This window comes from Rhinichthys klamathensis, unplaced genomic scaffold (genome assembly GCF_029890125.1).
Source record: "Rhinichthys klamathensis goyatoka isolate OS25496 unplaced genomic scaffold, OSU_Roscu_1.1 h1tg000557l_1, whole genome shotgun sequence".
In the NCBI taxonomy this organism is placed as follows: domain Eukaryota; kingdom Metazoa; phylum Chordata; class Actinopteri; order Cypriniformes; family Leuciscidae; genus Rhinichthys; species Rhinichthys klamathensis.
In genome coordinates, this window is record NW_026607025.1 from 2,311,283 (window position 1) to 2,334,380 (window position 23,098).

At 36.8% G+C, this 23,098-nt stretch overlaps 2 protein-coding genes across 2 annotated transcripts; one reads left to right on the forward strand and one right to left on the reverse strand.

Moving 5' to 3' along the window:
- The first annotated feature begins 3,158 nt into the window (after window positions 1-3,158).
- On the forward strand, window positions 3,159-15,261 carry cpeb1a (cytoplasmic polyadenylation element binding protein 1a). The gene is made up of 11 exons (XM_056239233.1): window positions 3,159-3,346; window positions 3,506-3,688; window positions 5,937-6,142; window positions 6,247-6,502; window positions 7,721-7,834; window positions 8,399-8,488; window positions 10,886-11,022; window positions 11,101-11,299; window positions 12,891-12,985; window positions 13,069-13,149; window positions 14,177-15,261. Exons 1-11 carry the CDS (start codon window positions 3,322-3,324, stop codon window positions 14,285-14,287), a joined length of 1,497 nt encoding a protein of 498 aa, XP_056095208.1. The 5' UTR covers window positions 3,159-3,321; the 3' UTR covers window positions 14,288-15,261.
- Window positions 15,262-15,525: 264 nt separating this feature from the next.
- sv2 (synaptic vesicle glycoprotein 2) lies at window positions 15,526-22,923 on the reverse strand. Its single transcript, XM_056239232.1, has 13 exons — window positions 22,760-22,923; window positions 21,113-21,169; window positions 20,839-21,000; window positions 20,323-20,485; window positions 20,091-20,212; window positions 18,704-18,867; window positions 18,482-18,562; window positions 18,270-18,365; window positions 18,088-18,176; window positions 17,148-17,275; window positions 16,953-17,048; window positions 16,635-16,794; window positions 15,526-15,933 (listed from the first exon to the last, which is right to left on the reverse strand). The coding sequence occupies exons 1-13, from the start codon at window positions 22,821-22,823 to the stop codon at window positions 15,750-15,752; spliced, it is 1,566 nt and encodes a 521-aa protein (XP_056095207.1). The 5' UTR covers window positions 22,824-22,923; the 3' UTR covers window positions 15,526-15,749.
- Between the last annotated feature and the right edge of the window lie 175 nt (window positions 22,924-23,098).

A 23,098-nucleotide genomic window follows, 5' to 3' on the forward strand; every position in this document is an offset into this window, starting at 1 on the left:
GAACATAATGCAGTCAATTTCTGTTGGTTTAGCAAAGCCAAAAGCTCCAAAACACACATCAGTATGAATTTGCTGCCTTCATCTCAGATTTTGTAGCAACCTCATCTAATCTCTCAAAAGGAAATGTATGTCTTCTCTGTTTTTGTTTTGTTTTGTTTTTTTTGCAAATGTGTAACTACTGAATCTAAGACTGGTGTTTATCAGCTTCTTGTTCTCGTGAAGCTCTCAGAGAAGTACAGTAACTCACAATCCCATTATTTTAGATATTTAAATGCAATCTGGAGCCGTTTATCTTGATGAAGACTCCATTAGTAGTTAGTTTTAGACTTATTTTTAGTTATGATGATGTGCTTGTTGGCATAAACCAGATCTTCCTCCGTCCTCCACAAGGTAAAAATGAAATCCAGCTTTACTGACTCATCTCTGTGTGACAGTGGGAAATCATGTGTTGTTTGAATATTATATCTCTATTTATTATAAAGAGTTTTAAATGTCAATAAAAGAGAACACACACTCAAATAAAGATGTCTTCTTTTATTATTTAACTTTGATTTGAGTTATTGTTTATAATGTGGATTGATATTTATGCAGGCTATTCCAGTTTTATTCAAGTTGGTGTATTTATGAAACGCAATTTCTGTATAGGCCTAGACGAATAACATAAAGTCTACAAAAATCAATTGAACATTTCCACCATTATTGTCTAGAAAAACAGGAATTCAGTTCAATGAGCACATAGCTTTGTGACAACATGCCCCAATAGCGGTCACAATGTAGCGTAGCCTAAAGGGCTTTTCAACCCAATTTAAATAGTAAATTTGAATGTCAAAACAATTAATCGAACGGCGATTTTTATCGGCCATTTCTGAGGACAGAAATTGTTTACAGAATTTATTGTAGGCTAATACATTGTAATACATCTATTCGTATAATTTTATAAACATTTAAAACCATGTATAAAACTACTGTTAGAGAAAAAAAAAACATTTTAGGTACTGAAATATATAACCCTCGTGAGTCGTGACAACTTCCCGTGTGACAACTAGCCCCGACCCCCACTGTATATTGATCGCTTGTTGTCTGCGCGTGGATGTTCGCAATGTGCGCGTGATGTGCTAATGCTGAGCTCATGCACCTGTTCAAAGCAAAATGACTCTCTAACCTGTTCAGGTTTGAATCCTGGTGTGTCGAGCAGCAGCGTTACACTCATTTTGAGCGGCCTGAACTGTAAATTATAAAGTCAAAGTTGTCGTGTTTTTGTTTTGTTTTTAGCTGCATTTAGACGCTCTAATGGATTTCTGCAGGGTAAGAGACATCATCTGTGTATGAAAAAGTCTTAAACTTTCAGTTTCAGTTTTGTATTGGCGCGAACTGTATATATCATCATCACCAAACATTTGCAACTTAGCTCTGTATAATAAAAATACTGCAAACATAAAGTACACGAATTGAGGCAAACAACAATGACAACACAGAAGAATAAAAAAGATGACGAGCATTAAGGCATATAAATAAAAAAAATAAGGAAGATAAATAATATAAACAACACCTAATTACTGTTTTAAGCAGTGAGCTTATTAGCTTATAAGACACAGACTTCATGTTAATAGTAAGTGGAATTTTTCATAGTTTGGTAGGTTCTTGCTTCATTTTTCAGCTGTACATTCCAACACTTTCTATAATTATTTTAGTTAACTACTTACAAGTAGACTTAAAGGAAATGTTCAGCCATTTTGACAGTTCTGTCACCCATGTTCGCATAGAACAAACTGTCATACTGTTTCTTTTAACAGAGAGTGAAAAATCATCGTCATGCTACTTATGGAGACCCTGGAGCTCACAGGCCCTTTGGGCTCTTCACAGGGGCCAACCAGCAGAACTTCACAGGTGAGATCCACACACACACATACACACAGATAGGCTACACTAAATTTAAGACTAAAGGTCTCAGTAAGGTCAACATAAACTTAAGCAATGAGCAAGTTGTTAACGTTGGTCAATAAAAATACAACCGTTCTTTGTTTGTGCATGTTAACTCAGATCCGTTAAATAAAATTAACAGACACAACTTTTGCTTTTCATTACTAGATAATGTTGAAATCAACATTGACTAATATGAATAGATTCTTTGTCAGGATTTTGTTTAGAAATATAGTACTTGCTCATATTCTGAAACAAGAGTTTTAGACTAGTGTGACTATTGTTAGACTAAAGTTAACCAATTATACAAATAGCTATTTAAGAACTGTTTTCGCAAACCTGCAGATGCTGGAATCTAATGCACACTTTTCATTATCCTGATAGATAAAATCAACTTTTTCTAACAATGTGAAAGTGATAGAATTTCACTTTCACATGTAGCTTGCAAAAGAAAAATTAATTTTAGAACGGCAATGAATATTGTCTCAGAACCGTATATTTAGGTATAGTTAATTTATATTAACTATACAATATACTGTATATAGAGTATACATAGTTTATTATGAATGATTTTATATGATATATACACATATAGGTGCTCGCGTGTTCAAGAGCTGCTAACAAAGTAATCTATTTACATAATGTTCTTTCTCTTAAAATAAAAGCGAGTGTAAATGTCATTATCATGTAGATATATTGAAGAATGTCGGCAACCAGACAGTTGATGGACCCCATTGACTTCCATAGTCGGGAAAAAAATGCTATAGAAGTCAAGTGGGTCCATAATATCTTATTTTGTGTTCAGCAGAAGAAAAAAATTCATACAGGTTTGAAACAACTTGAGGGTGAGTAAATGATGACAGAATTTTCATTTTTAAGCGAACTATTCCTTTAATTGTGCAACGCCAAAAAACATATAGTAGTGTGTAAGTTATAACTTAGTGCTCATTTACATCTAAACTAGGCTAAGTTGTAACTTACGCACAGCTGGTGCAACAGGCCCATGATAACTTTGATTAACGTTAGAATGTTTCCTGTTAGCTGGGAACGCCCCTTTAGTCCGACACTAGGGTGTGTCTGGTACAGCCTGGGTTCAGCAGTGTGTGTGTGAAGTCAAATGAGCTGAATCATAGTGATCGTTGAAGCCCTGCCCTCTTCTGTCTGTCTCTCTGCTGAGTCAGGCCATGAATGGGAGACGGGCCAGAGAGACAGACAGAACACGTGATTCTCACACACACACACACACACACACACACAGGGACGGGAGGTGGTGAGGCAGTTCTGGCAGACCGAGTGTGTGTGTGATGGAGTGAGCATGGCTTTAGCACTAGCAGCAGTGTGTGAGGTTTCAGTGGGGCAGTCACATGTTTAACAGGTCAGTGATGAACACACAGCGATATAATGACCTCCACTGGACCAACGGCAGGTCGGTATGGGAAACGAGGTTCGGTCGTGTGTCTTTGTGTCTTTGTGCCTCTGTAACTCTCTCTCTCTCTCTCTCTCTCTCTCTCTCTCTCTCTCTCTCTCTCTCTCTCTCTCTCTCTCTCTCTCTCTCTCTCTCTCTCTCTCTCTCTCACACACATAGATGGTTCGGGCTCAGGCTGCTCTCCGCTGGTTAGCAGAATGCTGTTCTCTCCAGAGCAGCAGGATCCCGTGGCTGTCGTGCCCAGCGTTGATGAGCTCAGTCTGGGCCTGTTGTCTCTGAGCCTCCCCTGCTGGACCCAGCAGCCCTGGAGCCGCCCTGATCCCCAGCGCTCGACCCAGCCCGGTGAGTGAACCTGTGTGTTAAATGTGATGTTTACAGTTTTGTGTGGCCGCTCCTATCTGTCTGTTCAAGCTAGTTTCAGACACTTTGTGAGTTTGTGAGTGAACTGCAAACAAATCAGTGCGTTTGTCTTGATTATCTGAGAATATATGATCTATAAACAAAATATACGATCTAAATAATAATATAGACTATATTTTATAATACAAATATTACACAATTGTTTAAAGATAATAAGACTTGATGTCAGAGAATATATCTATATTTTTATATACGTAAGTATAAGCCTTATTTATACTTAAGCATTAACCTCAGTCAGTGGTTACATTTAAATAATTAAATTTGTATATATATATATATAAACACTTTAAGTGCATATAAATTAACAGTTAGCTAGATTTTTGTTTTATTTAAATTGAACAACACTAACTGAGATTTATGAATAAAAGTATATATAGTTAATTTAAATGCATATTACATTATATAAATTATCTATATATTCCATATATATATATAGTAGCTATATAGTTTTTTATTTTTATTTAAGTATAAATCTCTATCAGTGTTGTTACATTTAAATGGAAAAAAACGAATAAAGTGAGAAAAATAAATTAAACTGTTTATCACTTTTTAAGGATTTTCAGATTTTTAATGTTAATAGATTGTTCTGGAAGGTCTGAGCTGTAGTGTTGTCTCATATCTTGATTTCTCACTCATGACTAATCATTTTCACACCGATCACAGAGGACAGAACGCTGGATTCATCAGCGTTGGGATGCGTTTCATTTTGACTTTCCCTATAGCTTCCCTATCTCAGATTACAAGCTTAAATGAGTGTGTCCATCCATGTTTTAAATGAAAGCCATGATGTGCCTTAGGTTTGTTCTGACCCAAATCCTGTAAAAGAGGAACACACACACACACCAAGCTCGTTTCTGCTGTCTCATCCAGCACTTCTCCCATTCATTCAGTCTTTTCACAGGAATAAAGATTACAGTGTTATTTTTCTGCTACTATTGGCTGCAGACATAAATGCTCAAATAAAAAACACGCCACCCACCCTGTCTGCCATCTTTTGGAAAAAAACAGGTAGTCCAACCCTAGACTCACAGCACTGGTTGAGCCAGAAGTTGGCCAATTTCTAAAATGGAGCTATTAATGCTCATTATATGCTATTATTTCAAGAGCTTAAAATTATTTTGGTAACACTTTAGTTTAGGGTCTAATTTTCACTATTAACTAGTTGCTTATTAGCATGCATATTACTAGAATAGTGGCTGCTTATTAATGCTTATAAATGCCTTATCCTTTAATTCTACTAATACCTAAACTTAACTACTTTACTAATATTAAGCAGTAATAAGGAGTTTATTAAGGCAAAAGTCATAGTTAATAGTTAGTTAATAGTGAGAATTGGACCCTAATCTAAAGTGTGACCATCATTTTTATTTTAATATCTTTTAAAATATATATTTTTCCTGTGTTCAAAGATTCATTTCTCAGTTCATTTCTCATTGTCTTCAGTGTCACATGATTCTTCTGAAATCATTCTAATTTGCTGATTTGCTGCTTAAAAAAATTCAGATTATTTTCAATGTTGAAAACAGTTGTGCTGCTTAATATTTTTGTGGAAACAGGGATACATTTACTTTTTTTTTTTTTTACAAATATTTTGTAATATTATAAATGTCTTTAGTGTCACTTTTGATGAATTTAATGCATCCTTGCTGAATAAAATAATTTTTCAAAATAAAAACTGATCCCAAACATAGAAACAATGGTGTAAATAACTAGTTTAATATTTTGGTAACACTTTACAATAAGGTTCATTAGTTTTAACTAACATGAACTAACAATGATCAATACATTTGTTACTGTATTAGTTAATCTTTGTTAACGTTAGTTAATAAAAAATACAGCTGTTCGTCGTTTGTTCATGTTAGTTCACAGTGCATTAAGTAACGTCAACAAATACAACCTTTGATTTTAATAATGTATTAGTAAATGTTGGAATTAATATTAACTAAGATTAATTAATGCTGTAGAAGTATTGTTCATTCTTAGTTCATGTTAACTAAGGTAGTTAACTAATTAACCTTATTGTAAAGCGTTACCAATATTTAAAACACAATATTCATGATTTTGCCAAGTTATTGTTTTCCGCTAAAATGATACGCCCCTTAAGAAATTAAAGAATGTAATTATAAAAAGTCCGTAATTGACATTTTTAATCACATATTCTCTCCTGCAGCGTTTAATCTGTTTGGTGCTTCACGAGGCGGTGATTCGGTTCAGCAGCTGGCTTTCCAGACCCGTGATTCTGCCGCTGGAGCAGATCCACTGGAGCGCTTCTCGAGTCTGATCCCAGCGCTGGAGCCTCACTCTCTGCTGCACTCTGGGTCCAGCAGTCCCGTCAACTCCGAGAACAGCGTGTTCTCTTCAGGATCCGAACACCTGGTGAGCAGGAACTCAAAAGAGTGCAGTGGAACCTTTCACAGATTTCCACAGTGTCAGTTTCTCAGTAGTTATAGTGTGGTTATTAGCGTGTCCGTCTCCATCAGGCCTCTCTCAGAGTCTCAACCCCGTCGCCCCTGGTGCTGCCTGAACTGCAGGCGGAGGGCGTGAAACTGGACGCAGTTGCCCGTTTGGGGCAGAACCCACTAACCACCTTCACGAACGCTCCCAGTGCTCAGGCTGACGGGTCAGTGTTTGGGTGCTGGTCCACAGGTCCCATCTGGCCCGGCTGGGACACTTTGAGCCTGAGCAAACCCTCGTTCTGCATCGAGAGAGAGGCCAAACTTCATAAACAAGCTGCAGGTACAGTTACATTAGCCACCTATGCTAAACTATTAGATTCAATAAGCATGATAATACTCAATGTAACTTAATTCATTAATTTTTTGCAACATTAACAATGAATATTGTATAAAGCGCTATTTAAATGTGACGTTTAAAAAAAAGAAAGAAAATGGAACAGATGTTTTGAGGTGCATTTTTAAAGTTTAGATTTTTTAAAAATTGCCATATCAAATTAACCCTATACAAAGCCTACTGTATCATTTGATTAGCAAATTTCTACGGCCTTAAAATGATCAAAACTGCTGAAAACCTGTTGCACACAATCTACTACATGCCTTCTGTCGTCTGATTGATAGTTATAAATTTAAGCAAATAAAAGGCCTTTTATTGTAATTGTAAGCGTTCAACTTCAGGTCTTGGTTCATGTGTATTTTTGTTGTGAAATCTTTACTGATTTTTAAAAAAAAGTAAAAGTTTCTTTTCAGATCTGAAGTAAAAGTGAGAATAAGTTTTATATTGTTAGTAATATTTCAAGATGAATATTTTCTTAGCTGAAGCAACATATGTTTTCTTGATTATCCTTACATAAGACAAATCACGTTAAACTGTGAATATCAAATATGATACATCAGTCTTTTAAGTAACGTTTATTTGAACATCTCTCAATCATCATTGGGTTGTACACAATCACTGTACATAAAAACTATTTTATGATACTAGATTTGATCATAAAACTAAGCAATTAAATCAACTTACTAAGACATTATTTGGCAGATAGAGTTACAACAGATATTTATATGCTTTATGCAAGAAGTTATACTGTTATAAAGATCTGATTGATTTACATTACAAGCATTTCATCTTAATTTTTGGACATATAAATAAGCAACTACATGAAATAGCATATTTTTGCTCAGTTTGAGTCTCTGAATAAAATTGAGCTGTTTTTTCCTCAAGTATGAGAGCCATATTCTTACTAGATCATACCATAAAATCCTGATGTATCAAATATGGTACTAAAAAAAACCTTATGCAACCTTTTTTTTTGATATCTTTATATTTTGTCTTAATCTTAATTAAAGTGTTCCATTAATTTTTAAGTATTTCATGTTAACTTTTACATGGTAAAAATGGTTAAACATTAAAATGCATCTTAAAACTCTTGCATTTAGTTGCTGCACTCTGTCTAGCTGTCATTGATATTGTAGTGACTTTATGATTGACTGCGTCTCACAGCCGTGAATGAAGCCACTTACACCTGGGAAGGGCAACTTCCTCCACGCCACTACAAAAACCCCGTTTACTCCTGTAAAGTGTTCCTGGGAGGTGTGCCATGGGACATCACAGAGGGTGAGCTGACAAACACACATTTGAGATGGAGATTATTATTCGGTATCATGCATCACATCAGAGGATGGTGATGAGGAAGAAAGATGGATACATTTCGAGTCCTTTTATTAAAGGGGTCATGACGTGGATTTTTTATTATTATTTTAATATGTTCCTTGAGGTTCACTTATAAATGTTAATAAAGTTGTTGTTTTTTTATATAAAAAACAACAACAAATTTTTCAACCTTTTTCTCATGTCATGACCCCTTTAACAAAAACCAAAAAACAAAGAAGGTAATAGAAATATAAACTCACAAGTTGGAGAAAACGTAGCCGCTTACTTGGTCAGTAGCATAAAGACAACATGACACTGGACTGCAAACGGAGGAGGGTTAAATACACAGGATAAAGAGGAGTAAAACAAGGCACAGGTGGGGACTAATCAGTCAACTAATGAGTAACCATAGAAAAAAAACTAGAAATGGGAACAAAGGAAACAGGAACAAAAACAAAGTTGATGAAAACAGAACTGAACTGAACACAAACGATTTGTGAATGACTATTTTTCTCTCTCTCTTTGTAGCAAGTCTGTTGCACACATTTAGTGTGTTTGGTCCATTGAAAGTTGAGTGGCCTGGTAAAGATGGTAAACACCCACGCTGTCCTCCTCAAGGTAACAATTCCAGATCTACAATTCAACAACATCTATCTAACATTAATAAAATTAAAATTAGATTTTTATAATATTCTAACGTACGTATTTTTTTCATTATTCAAAGTTATGTCATTTTGAATATATTTATAAATATATTTATAAATACATTGATATATTTGAACATTTTTTTTTTTTTACATTTAGCATTTTTGGGGGGAAAAGTTGCCAGGATCAAAAGTTAGCAAATTATTTTTGATAATTTTCACAAAAGTTTCATGGCCCCCAGAATATTTTCTTGTATGAATATCTGAACATCCATCAGTCCCTCTGCTTAAAAAAAAGAAAAAAGAAAAGAAAAAGGGTGGTATGTGTATAAAAATGTGGGTATGTTTCATAAATAAAGCAACATTTTGAGCAAAAAGCTGAGGAAATCACGTTTTTGTCAAAGACTACATCCAGATTGGATTCAGAACGATGATCAAAACACAGATGGAGTAGATCAAGTCCATCAACACCCTAAAGCTTCAGTCCTGTAGCTCATCCTGGGTCGACTTTTCCTTCAGTAACATCAGGCAGTTTTGATTTATATGTTATTTAATGTTGATGATTATGTTATTTTACATATGGATCTGCTTACATATGCTATCACAGGGAACTACACTAACATTTTCCACTGGTGGCACTTGCGCTACTTACTTTTTCAGTTACTAGCGCAAAACATGATTTGGTCGCACAAATTATTTATAGTAAGCTACTCTGGATAATAATGACCAATAATGAAACTGTATTGCATACAGATGTGCTTTTTATTTTACTTGCCATCTTTTAAACCAAATGCCTTCTTGTTTTCTTTAAAATTGGTTGGGATAGATTTACTGCAATAGAAAATACAGTAGGCCTACACAATAAAGTGCTAAATGAATTTCTTTTGGATTTCAACATGCTATTGCAGGCACAGATGGGTAGACTTCTGAACTCTTAAGGAAAAATAAAATAAATATAATCCACTTCGCGTGCTTCATACTGTCATAGTGAAGCTTCAATGATTTGTGTTTGAATTGTTTTGACGCAGTTACAAATTTGGACAGTCCTGAAGGCCCACAGAATTTACAGTAGGGCTGCACGATATTGGTAAAAAATGACATTGCGATATTTGATTTTGCTGTGATATATATTGCGATATAAAAACAATTTCAAACAAAAAGCTCTATTTGGAAAGAATGAATCATTCTAGAATGACTGGGGTGGTTTTGTCATGGAGTAAATCCACATAGAAACTAATATTAATAGAATGTTTTAATGTAGTTAACTAGACTTTAATAAATGGAACCTTATTGTAAAGTGTTTCTGATTTATGTCTCTTGAGTTCAGTGTTGGACAGATCAGTTGTTTTAACCATTCATTAAAGTGAATCGGTTCAAAGGAGTCATATTAGTTCGCGAATCGGACGTGTCATTAACGGACCACGGCACACGTTGTGTGATTATCCAGGCAGTTTAGGACATCGCAAAAGATTTGTCTCACTCTCAACACAGAAAACATTTCATCACTAGATAGATTTTTTTGTTTTGTTTATTGAAAGTGTGGTTTATGTCATATTTGTGTGGAAAGCTTTTCAGAGAAGATGAGGCAACGTTATTTTAGCACAATTCACAACCAGTGGTAGTTCAGGAAAAAAATACCATCGTGTATTCTCAAAGATATTCAGTCAACTCAATTCATTAATATGAGCGAGGGCGGGAGAGAGAGCAAGACAGTGTGAAGATGGCGAGAGAGTGCGCGCGCGCGGCTTTCACTCTCTCTCGTTCTCTCAGTTAAACAAGCGCGAAGCCAACTTGATGTGTTGAATGCTCAGAGAACGTTATAAAACGTATTCTTAAAATACACATTTCTGTTTTAATAAATGCTCATAGTAAATCATAGCATATTGCCTAAAACATATAGGTACAAAAATAATCAAACGGTGATACATTTGCGACCCATTAAAAATTAGGGTCGCAATGGCATTTCAAAAGGTCGCATATGCGACCATTTTGGTCGAAGTGTAGTTCCCTGTATCACTTGTTTCTGCTTTTTTTTTCTCCTGTGTTTTGATCTGGAGATTCAGAACTCTTTCAGAAGATGCGTAATAGCGCCCTCTACTGTCAATGGCAGGGAAAGAGTTATATATTTGTATTAACCTGGTTCCTTTGGTGGCATTGAAACTTCCACGAATCATAAGTTCCTTTTATGAACAAAAATGATTAAATTAATAGAAAATGCTTCAGAGGTTGTAAATGCAATTAAAAATACATGTTTATTGTGATCAATAAATTACCACACAAGCAATAAGTATCAAATATTATACATAAAACACACACATATTTACATTTTTTTTCATGTAAGTGTTACAAGTGATTGTTTGTGTTTGTGCAGGTTATGTGTACCTGCTGTTTGACTGGGAGAAGTCAGTGAAGATGCTCCTGCAGGCCTGTACTCAACACCGCCTGCAGTCTGACGATTATCTCGAGTTCTTCTACAAGCTGTCCAGCAGGCGGATCCACAGCAAAGATGTGAGAATAACATGCACTTAAACACACTGTTTTTGCCCCCTGGCCTCTGACCCCGTTCTCTCACTTCTTCTACTGCAGGTGCAGGTCATCCCGTGGGTGATCTCGGACAGCAATTTCGTCCGTTGTCCCTCCCAGCGTCTCTGCCGCAATAGGACCGTGTTCGTGGGCGCTCTACACGGGATGCTAAATGCAGAAGGCCTGGCACACATCATGGACGATCTCTTCGGAGGGGTCACGTACGCAGGCATCGACACAGACAAGCACAAATATCCCATAGGTTTGTGCACGCTTCTTTCATTTATATGAAAGTGGTGGTGTGTGCACACTTAGCAGGTTTGGTTAGAATAAAACAAACTCTAGTGTGATTGCTCTGTTAGTGCGGTTCATTTGAACCATAAGTGTGAACGCTGCCATCCGAACCCTGGTGTGCACCAAACAAGCGGACCAAGAGTCCTGAAAAGATGGGTCTCTGTTAGCCTGGGAAAACCCAGACAACTTCTGGCAAATTTAGATTTGCTCTGAAAGTTAGTCTGGCAAAGAGCTCATTCAAGCCCATTTCCAATCCGCCGAAATCGCGGCACCAATCAGAAACGTTGGGGCGGGCTTTACACGATGACGACAGCGCTGGGATTTTGAAGCAGATTTTGTAGCCTACATTACAAAGATGGATGCCGCCGTCGAACATCACTCGTTCCAATCAGCTATCGCGTCTGTTTTAAGCGGTTTGAACATTTCCTTTTTGTTAAAAACCGAGCAAAGAACAACACTCGGTTTCTCCGCCGCTCTGCATACGTCATCTCCTTCATCGCTCTGATTGGTTTTAGGACTATCCGCGACGTCCGTTGGTGACGCCCCTCTGGAAATGATTTGTCTATGACGCTTTGCCAGACCATAACTCAGTTACAACTGAGAATGGTCTGGTTTTAACCAGGATAGGTCTCTGTCTGCTTACAAACGAACTCTGGTTTGGTTTGAATGATATATGAACGCAACACGGACCAAAGACATCTAAACAAACTAAAAACAGGACCATAAAAAGGACAGAATGCTCAAGCATACATGGTTCCTTTCATCACATGAACTACGCTGTCCATTAGAGTTTGTTACCGGAGTCGGAATCACTGTCTTTTTGCAGCAGATCTTCGTTTGTGCGTGTGACGGAGGGATTCCTGACGCTGTTTTGACACTTTTACACACTTTCTAAAGTCTTCATGAGTTGTCAGTTGGTAGAAAACACCACCATATGAACGCACTTGTAATGAGCGTGTTTGTCCCAAGCACACAGCTTTGTTTTGGATGTTCGGAAAGTTCCGTCGCAAAATACACGTCATAAAAGCCATTGGTTTTGTTTTGTATCTTTATGTTTGTTGTTGAAAATGACAGTGTGAACACCAAGTGAACCAGGACGTATCATTTTCTTTTTTGTTCTGGTCCAGAAAACTAAGAGAACCAAACTACAAGTTTGAACACACCCTAAAGGCCCATATTCACACCAAGGATGATAACTATAACGATAACTATATTGGTGTCCACACCAACGGACGATATCATTGTTTATTCTAAGCGCGCGCTGCAGTTTTGTTGTCTACCGCTTTAAATGCTTGAGCTCTTTAAACCAGGATTGATTCTGATTGGCTGTCAATGTTTTTATTGTTCATCAGTTGGAAAAAATCGTTCTGAAAATGATTCGATATCTTTTCTCTGTGCCGTTATCGTTATAGTTGTGGTGTGAACTCTGCTATTCTTTTAAACCATTTTTAGAACTACATCTTTATCATTATCGTTATAGTTATTGTCCTTGGTGTGATCTGGCCTTAAGAATATTTTTCTACACCCATAGAGTGAACGTGTTGCATTTGTTCGTGTAGGTTCTGGACGAGTGACATTTAGGAGCCAGAGGAGCTACTTGAAAGCCGTGACTGCGGCGTTTGTGCAGATAAAAACATGCAAGTTTACCAAGAAGGTACAGAAGAGCAGGACTTAAATATACAGCATCAAAGATCATCCCCGTGTATCTACCTCACTCTCTTTCTGTTCCCTCTGTAGATCCAGATTGACCCGTATCTGGATGACTCCATGTGCCAAATATGTAACAGTCAGCCCGGCCCGTTCTTCTGTAGGGCCCAGGTATGAACACTGTAAAGCATCATATCAAGAGTTTCAGCTCAGGTCACTTTGTTTCAGCATGATTCTGCCCTTTAAAGGTGCAGTAAGTGATTTCTGAGAAACGCTGTTGAAAGTGGATCACCCCGAGCAGTACAACACACTTGTAGCCAATCAACGGTAGGGGGCGTGTCCATTTATGATGGGGTAAGAGAGAGAGTGAGCCAATCAGCAGCAGGGGGCGTGTCCACTCGTGATAAGGGGGGAGAGAGTGAGCAAGAGCGAGATTTAAAGAAAGAGAGATCGCCGAGAGACATTACAAAAGAGAAAAGGTCAGAGGAATATCACTGGTAAGAGAAAAGTAACGATTAGGCAAGAGCTTTAGGACTTGTGTTAATACTAGAAAAGCTTTTCAGCGCTGGAGAGACCAAAGCGGCCTGTTAGGCCTAAAAAACCTGTGGTTGTGTTGTTTCTGCTCCATTCGTGAGAAACATTGGTTTTGCTAAGTTTCACAGAACCAAGATATGCTGTTGATGTAATGTTAGCTACTTTAGCAGTTTTGAGTGTCATTGTTTGTCTGGAGCTGCTGGAGACAGAGTGAGCTGCTTGTTCACTGTATGTTCATCCATCTTCACTTTATTTTTCGCAAAGCTTTGCTTCAGCTATGATAAAGCATCCACCCTTGCATTGAGTGTTTGTGAAGGGAGGGGTGTGTTTGTTTGGGTTGATTTCAGATATCAACTGTTTCTCAGAAATCACTCTTTTCACATTGTGTTATTTTACTGTAAATGTGCATTATCAACGTGACAGTGAACATGAACAATTTTTAAACATTGTTTGATCAACTTTTTGAATGTATTTCTTTATTGTGGCCATGTTTCTAATAAGTAGGGCTGTGAATCTTTGGGTTGACGGCGAATTGATTAGATTATTGATTCACTGGGTTAAGTTGAAGTTTTATATATATATAAGCACCTAACAAATCACACTCTTTACGTATTGCACTTCTATGTATATTTCTTGAAACTATTTTTTTTTTTTGTTCTTCCAGGCTTGTTTTAAATACCACTGTCGGTCATGCTGGCATTGGCGTCACTCTCTGGATGTTTTGAGTAGCCATCAGCCACTCATGCGCAACCAGAAGGGCCTGAACCCCCACTAAACCCAGCGTCAGCGGCGTGGGGAAGAGTCCGGACTGAGTTCACTGTTTCTTGAAAGGATGTTGGTGTGAGTCTGAGGGGAAACAGGGGCGACTCACTTGAGGAGGTTATTGCGTTGTATTGCACTGCTCTCGTTCATTAAGGCTCTATGCACACTAAAGGGTTCGTTGATGCTGAGCCACTTGCACAGTTAACCAGACAGCCATCGCCATGGATATCTGATTTTAAGAGTTGTATTTTAAATTTAGCATGAACAGAAATTAGTTTCTTGCAGTTTTGACCCTCTGCAGGCAAATGCCAGTCGGTGCCTTCGGCTTCTTTTTTGTTACCAGCTTTTCCAGACCTTTTTTTTTTTTAATTATTATTATTATTGGCTGGTTAGCTGGTGATTTTTAGAGTTTTTTTTTTTTTAAAAACAGATTTTGAAGTTGGGCTGTCTCAGTGTCTTTTCCTTTAGGGCCTTTTTATTTTGTTTTTTAACACTATTAAATGGTTGATGAGCATCTTGGCTTGTAAAATGCTCCAGGAAGTGACATCACAGCTGGCTGATGCTGTTGCTTAGCAACCACCCCGCTGCACCCCGTCAATCATCCATCAGATTGAATACAACTCTTGTTAGCAACTCTGGATGTTACTCTGACCTCTGTGCTGTACATAGTTTTTATCAAATCGTAGCACTTTTTTAAACATGGCACTAGGGAAACGTTTGCCAGTGGTTTTAAATTTGTTTGTTAGAGCAGATCGAAGTGAAATCCTCGCATTGAGTTTTGTATTTTGCTTTAAACACTCCTAACCTTAGTTCAGTAAATCTGCACGGCTCTGGTTTCTCGCTGTGCCAAAGAGCATCATCTCTTCCTTGTTGCCTTTTGCAGCTGCTTTTTAGATTTTCAAAGTCTCTACCTCATTACTCTGCAAGTATTGCCATGGTTATTTACAAATGTTCAGAGTGGACAAAATAAAGTTGTTGAAGCATCAATCCATTGGCCGTTCTGTTTATTTTGGTGTGCAAACATGAAAGTGTTAGAAAATATCACTCTAAAGGGAATTATTATGCAATTAGATACAAATGTAAAGTCAATTGAATATCCTATGAATTCATTTAGAAACTATTAAAATTCATTAATACCATAAAAATCAACTGAACTAAAATAAAAATGTTGTGAAAAATAAGAAATTATGATAAGAATGTATGACTTGTTATACAAATATATCTGATTACAGAAGTCAAATGGGTCGAGGACAGATTTTGAACTTAATATTTATGAAATATTCAAGATTTAATTTAATAAGGCTTTCAGCTGCCAATAAGAATTACTGATACTAAGGATTTCAGTACAGAAAACATGGCAAAAAGTGTGTGGAACCTTCAGGTCGACTTTTCATAGTGCACTTGTGCAACATTAAGGCAAATTGTTAAGCTCTTTGGTTTGGTATTTTGGTCCCAGAATGCCAAGCTTGGCTGTATCATGTCAGTTCAGTCTGTTTAGTTTGAGGCAGGCGTAGAGCCGCCAGTCCTCCTGCCAGCAGGAGCGCAGACACCATCAGCAGAGGTACGGCACAGTTGGAGTCCACCAGCTGCCCAAAAACAACATTTCCCATGATGGCTGCCATGCGGCCCACTCCAGTAAAAACCCCCAGAGCTGATGAGCTACAAAACAGAAACTGCAATTAATATATTCATTCATTTCGTTCTCTGAATTCTATTTAAAGAAGCCATATTCTACACCTTCCTATTTATTTTTCATATAAAGTTAGTTAAAGTTTTATTTTATTAAGGTCATTATTTGTATTTGTAACTTTTTTTGATACTGTACATTTATGTAACTCTATACAAATAATTAAGATTTTGTTTAATGTTGTTGAAAGAAGTCTCTTCTGCTCACACAGGCTACAGTTATTGGATCAAAAATACAGTAAAAACTGTAATATTGTGAAATATTATTACAATTTAAAAGAACTGTTTTCTATTTTAATACATTATAAAAAGTAATTTATTCCTGTGATCAAAGCTGGATTTTCAGCATCATTAGTCCAGTCTTCAGTGTCACATGATCCTTTAGAAATCATTCTAATATGCTGATTTGCTGCTCAAAAAAACATTTCTGAAGGATCATGTGACACTCAAGTATTTCAGCTTTGCATCGCAGGAATTTTTACAGTTAAAAAAAAAAAAAATTGTAATCATTTTTCACAATATTTTACTGTATTTTTAATCAAATAAATGCAAAACCTTGGTGAAAAAAAAAGATTTAAAAAAGCTTCATTACTCCAAACTTTTGACATTATGATTGTCTGACCTCTTTGCATGTGAAATCAGTAGCAAGATTACAAATGAATATTGGGATTTACCGTAGTTGTGTGGGGTAAAGTTCCGTCCCGACCACGTCCAGGGCGTTCCAGGAGATGACAGAAACGCCACTGAACACGCAGGACACGATCAGACTCTGAGTTTTGGTTTTCACCATGTAGATGACAAACACACTCACGCTGGACGCCAGCAAACTGACGGCTACCGGACAGAAAAAAATCATTATTATAGATGGACTTTTATAGTGCGCTTTGTTAGTTCTTTAATGTTTTGCAATAATTAATGTGGTGATGAGGTATATTAACCTGCCATAACAATCTGTGCCATTCAGTCATTGTAAGATAACTTGCTGTACTTACACAGCAGAATTTTCCCGCCAATTCTGTCCATGAGAAGGATAGTGAAGATGTTTCCCGGCAAGTTTGAAGCCGCAGTTATAAAACCCTCCATGTATACTGCAAAAGACACAAAGCCATTATAAAAATACTTGGTCATGACAACAAAAGAGAAAAATAATGATCAGTCTCATTTGGTCTGGTTTTAGTAACACTAACCTGCAGTTTTGACTGGATAGCAGCTTTCATTCTCTGAGCTTTGGACTCGAGACGTGTTGGTGCATGGAGACCCTCCGTCCTCGGCTCTCTTAAAAAGCTCCGGAAACCACATCCATAATCCATAATACCTGCACAGAGAGGGTTTTTTTCAAACTAATTTGTAATCTTAAATGTAGTTAGCTAATCACAACTAGAAATCTTAAAGGTACAGTAGCAAAAACAGCCTGTGTGGAGGTTAGCCAATCACAACAGAGGAGAGATATATAGTATATCCTACTTTACCTGCATACACACAGTACACAATAAAGCAACATATTTTATATACCAAATCTCATCTGCTCGATTGCTAATATCGTCGCAAACATGTCAGCAGTGTTACCGTCTCTACATATATATATATATATATATATTTGCATATATATAGTATTCTCACGTAAAGCAATACATATATATTATCAGCTCTTTAGATATATACAGTAAGTATCTCCAACCTTAACTGCATAAACACAGTATACTTGCTAAAGGGGGGTATATACACTATATAGCAAATCTCAACAGCTTGATTGCTTGTATTGTCGCAAAATGTAAATATATTAACGTCCAGCTCTAATCTGCTAAATGTGACTATAGGGCGTGAAGATATTAACATATTATAAACATCAATGTCATGATTTTCAGTAAAGCTGTTTTGAAGCTGTGTTGTGAAAAGCGCTATACAAATAAGTACATATATATATATATTTATATAAAACATATTAAAGTCATGATATAATAGTAGCAAAATACAGCCTTTTTAATTCTAAAGGTCAGAGAGACCGGGAAATGGCCGTGCCAAACTAAATCATGACTTTGTTTGGTGTCAAAAACCTTGACTAATATAATAAGTGGGCTTTAGAGACAATAATAAACCTTAAAATAGCAGAATATTGATAGGTTTTACCCAAATGAAATGCAGAAAAATATAATCAGCAAAACGACACTTCTGGAAGCCAGCGGTCCAACAAACAGCTGTTTGATGGGGTCCAGTGCCTGTAGAAGAAGCAGCGACACCATCAGGACCTCAGTGAGGCTTTAATACTTTCTAAGAAAATGTTTTGATAACATATCAAATGTGATCCGAACCTGTTTGAGTTGATGGCTAAACCGCTGACATCTTGAGCCGCTACTGGGTCTGTTCTTCTCTTCATCATCTTGGGGTCTGATCACAAGACCTAGTGCCTGTTAACACAAACTCATTTTCATCAACTGATCATCTAAATAATACAGTTTCCTACATGAACAGAACAGTGGGAAGGTTTGGCCCAGAACTCATCAAACATCTGTGATTTACGCACAGGAAACGGTTTTGTGGCATGTCTGTTGTTCAGTTTGAACATCTTCTGGAACACAGATAAAGCCTCCGCCTCACGTCCGGCCTGTGGAAAAGAAACACCTAATGAAATAGTCCCACTAAACCTGACAAACATTCGTCCGGTAACAGACCCAATGTAACTTGTTCAGATACATGAAGTTCTAGAATTTACGACCTATTCGTTGAAAGTTGAGTCAGTGCGTACCTCCATGAGGAACTTCGGGCTCTCCGGCATGAACAGTCTGAAGATAAGTGCTGATGACAGGCTGGGGACGGAGCAGAGGACCACAAACAGACGCCAACTCTGAAAATCCAACCAGCCCCAATGAGCGTTCAAAGATGTTCTGGGAATCACCATCCACGCCACACCTGGACAAAAACACACAAAATACCTATTCAAATAAATATTTATGTGTGAATGTTCTGTGCACATAGCAATGGTGTATGTATATATATATATATATTAGGGCTGTCAAACGATTAATCGCATCCAAAATAAAAGTTTGTGTTTACATAATATATGTGTGTACTGAGTATAATTATTTTGTATATAAATGCACACATGTATATATTTAAGAAAAATATGTTATTTATATATAAAATGTTTATATATAAAATATACATTATATATAGGCTACATTCAGTCTATATACAGGCAAATATTTCTTAAATATACATGCATGTGTGGGTATTTATGTATTAAAAATAATAATACACAGTACACACACATATACGTATTATGTAAACACAAACTTTTATTTTGGATGCGATTAATCGCGATTAATCGTTTGACAGCCCTATATATGTGTGTGTGTGTGTGTAATAATATATTTATGGACATGTATGTATGTATATATATATATATAAATATTATAATTATTAAGATTAATCGATTAGACAGCACTAACTTTATTTTGTGTTATACAGTATATATATATATATATATATATATATTTATTCATTTATATATCTTTGGTTATGTATTTTCGTCTCATTCTTATTTTTTATAGAAAATATTCTTTTCATTATAAGTCTATTTATATATCTTGTATTTTTATGTATGCATTTATAAGTTTTTGGTTATGTCTTGGCATAAAGTTATGTCTTAATGCGTTTTTATTTTACATAAAGAATTTTTTTTATATTTATTTACATATATTTTTAATTTTCATATATTCATTTTGGTTATGTAATTTAGTCTTTATGCATTCTATAAAGGATATATTTATATATATATATATATATATATATATGTATATATACACTTTCTTTGTTTTTTTTGTATTTATACATTTTTGGTTGTATTTTGTTTTATATATTTTTTATATTATATTGTTTTATATTATATTTATTTTACATGTATTTTGTCTTTTGTCATGTTTTTATTGTTTATTTATATAACCTTTGCAGTTTTATTTATTCATTTATTTATTTATTTTTGGTTAAAGTTATAGATGTTCTGATTGTGTTCTTTACTGCTCATGTTTCAATATAACAACAACAACAAAAAATGGAAAGAAAAAGATTAGTACAACCTTCCAGACAGTATTTTAGAGGCACTCCTCTCTCAGCTCAGAGGATAATGGTTTTACCTGCTGCCAAAATATTTCCCGCCATCCAGAATGTGGCGAGAGCGCTGATCATAGCTCCCCTCCTCAAACATGGTTGAAACTCAGAAAAATATGAGAAGATGACAGGAATGGACCCGCCGACCCTGAGAGCGAGACACAGATGCATTCATGTGATACTAGTAAAGATTCTGTCTGTGTAATATCGATCTAAACCTTGAAACTGCATGTAAAAACTCTTTTGGGATGTGGTTACCCGACTCCACTGAAGAACCGCAGGAGGAGAAAGAGCCAGAAACTCGGGGCCAAACTGGCCACTGCCCCAAACGTGCCATTCACTGCCAGAGAAATGACCAGAACACTCCGCCTTCCTCTGCGATCAGCCAGATACCCCCAAACATAACCGCCCACCATCATCCCTGTCAGAGGAGACGCTAGTTATCTGACTGAGCAGCATGAGACATGATCAGATGACTCGGGCAGTTATGCATTTCTTGTTAAAACTCTCCCTGAAAACAATGAGCATGACTCTGCAGTTTTCAGACACATGATAAGGCAAATACAATTCAAAGTTCAACCAAATAGAGAACAAACTGCATTTCTGACCTGACTTAACAGTTTACATGATAAAAATGAGTAGCTAATGTTTCATTTTCCTTGTTTGTCCTGCTGTTTAAGAAACCAGTTTCTCTTCTTGAAATGCAACATGATCATTACTGATTCTTTTTAACAGTTTGGTTAGAAAACAAAACACAAAAAGACTGATGATAACCCAGGAATATGCTGGCAGTGAGGAGCCCCATGTCGCCTGAGCTGAGCTGGAGGTCGCAGCGTGCCGTGGGCAAGAGGAACGACACACACAGGATCTCCACCGCATCACTGGAGTTCGCCCACCCGCAGACGACCAACAGCAGCCAATGGAAGAGTCCGAACCCTGCGGACAGACAGAAACATGAGGACCGATGACCACTGCATGTGGACAAACATATGAAACTAAATGTAGGAAAAACTATTCAGCACATTAAAAACATAAAGGTAAAATTAACCTGCTTTCTCAACAGCCTCCTCATAAGACAGTTTCTTTCTACTGGACACCTGGTCATCTGATGATGGACACATCATATATCAGAAAACATCACAACATGTATTTCCATCAAGAGGTGCATCGATTTTTGGTCAAGATCTTGTATTGACAATGCAAGAGTCCAGCGCTCTGTAAAGTCTCCTCCAGCACATCCCAAAGACTTGCAGTGAATTTAAGATCTGAACTCGAGAAAATGTGAAAATGATTCTTCAAGCTCCTCACAACCATTCTTTCACAGTGCGAGTCTGATGAATCTTGACATTGTCATCCTGGAATATCATGTTGTGTCTTCCTACATGGTTGTTTAAGAAATTAAAAGCTACACACTCCATCATTTAGGGTTAGAAGAACTGTTGCCAAACATATAACATGCTAGAAACATAATAATCACTGCAATAATGATAACTAGGGATGTAACGATTCACTCGCAACCGGTTGAAAATCGATAAAAATGTGTGACGATTCAAGTCGGCTGAAATGTTAAACGAATCGCGATACACGTTTTAAACAGCAGGGCGCGTTTACTGTATAGCCTACTGTGAAGTTGTGAACCTAGCTTTACAGGCACAATAGCAGCGAGCACACACTGGCGTGAAGCTAGCGAGTGTTTTCACTTCATTCATGGAACTTGATCTTGTGTGAGCCAAGCTCAACTTCCATAGGAATGAACTGAAAACGCTCGGTTTGCTCCGCTCGCGCATAGACTGGTGTGCACGCGCCGTCAAACAGTAGACATGGCGACGGCAAGCGTAGATGTTGACGTTGACTCATTCAAATCGGAGGTGTGGCGGCATTTTGACTTTCCGTAGACTAATAATAATCACCACCGTGAGAAGCACCAGTCACCTCCGTTTTCATGTAAAAGTCATTAATACGACAATTGCGAGAGTCACGGAGATCACAAGGTGCATCAGTGTTTCCGTGGCAACCAGGTGTTGTATTTATTTTACTATCTCTTTCTCTAAATGTGTTTTTTTAAAACTCTTTCTAGTGTAATGATACAAATAATAACAAAATTATAATCTTGCCTTTATTACAATGTAAAACCCCTGTCAATCTGGTACTAATTTTACACAGTCTTTTACATAGTGTGCGAAGGTACCAGTGTCCAGCCTCTTGACCAAACAGACAGTAAGACTGAGTTGAAACAACCTTGAAGGGAATTTTTTTAATGTAGTTTTATTATTTGACAAATATATTTAAAATGAAAAAGAAATGTGCAGCATTTTGTCTGAGAAATAATAAAAGGGGACACTTTTGTCTTAAATCTCATTTGTTAAAAAAATCGTGAGAAAATCGTATCGTGAAACCAGTATCGTGAATCGTATCGCATCGTGAGATGAGTGAATCGTTACATCCCTAATGATAACCCAACCAACCATAGACTCTTGAGCATTTGCCTCTTTAAATCCAAACAGCGACTCTTTTTTTTTTTTTGCAGTATATCGTAAAAACCCCTCATGCTGGATCCAGATTTAACAATTAATAGTCTATGACTTGTGAAAAGTGTTTGAGTCAACATTATACTCATCTACAATCCACCGGGATATCAACCACTAGAGATCCAGTAATAATAAACACATTCTACATGATTAATAATGCATTTTACCGTCTTCGTCCAAATGAGTGGACGATAGCAGGGGTTCTGTATCTCCATGAGCCCGTCGAGGCATAATAACATTTCAGATTAAAGTATTTATGAGTGTAAACTACATGATCGTTGGGCAAAAGATTCAGTTCACTCTGTACTTCTGTAAACAAACGCATTGGTGGGCGTGGCTTGTGTCAACGTCACAGCAAGGCTCGCCCCTCTACACACTCACTTCCTCAATTTTATTTATTTTTCACGTTTTTTTCATGTACAATTATGTAGCTCCATAACGGCGGGACTCTAACGTTATTTTAATTTTTACATTATAAACTAGTGTATATATTTGAAAAAAAAAAA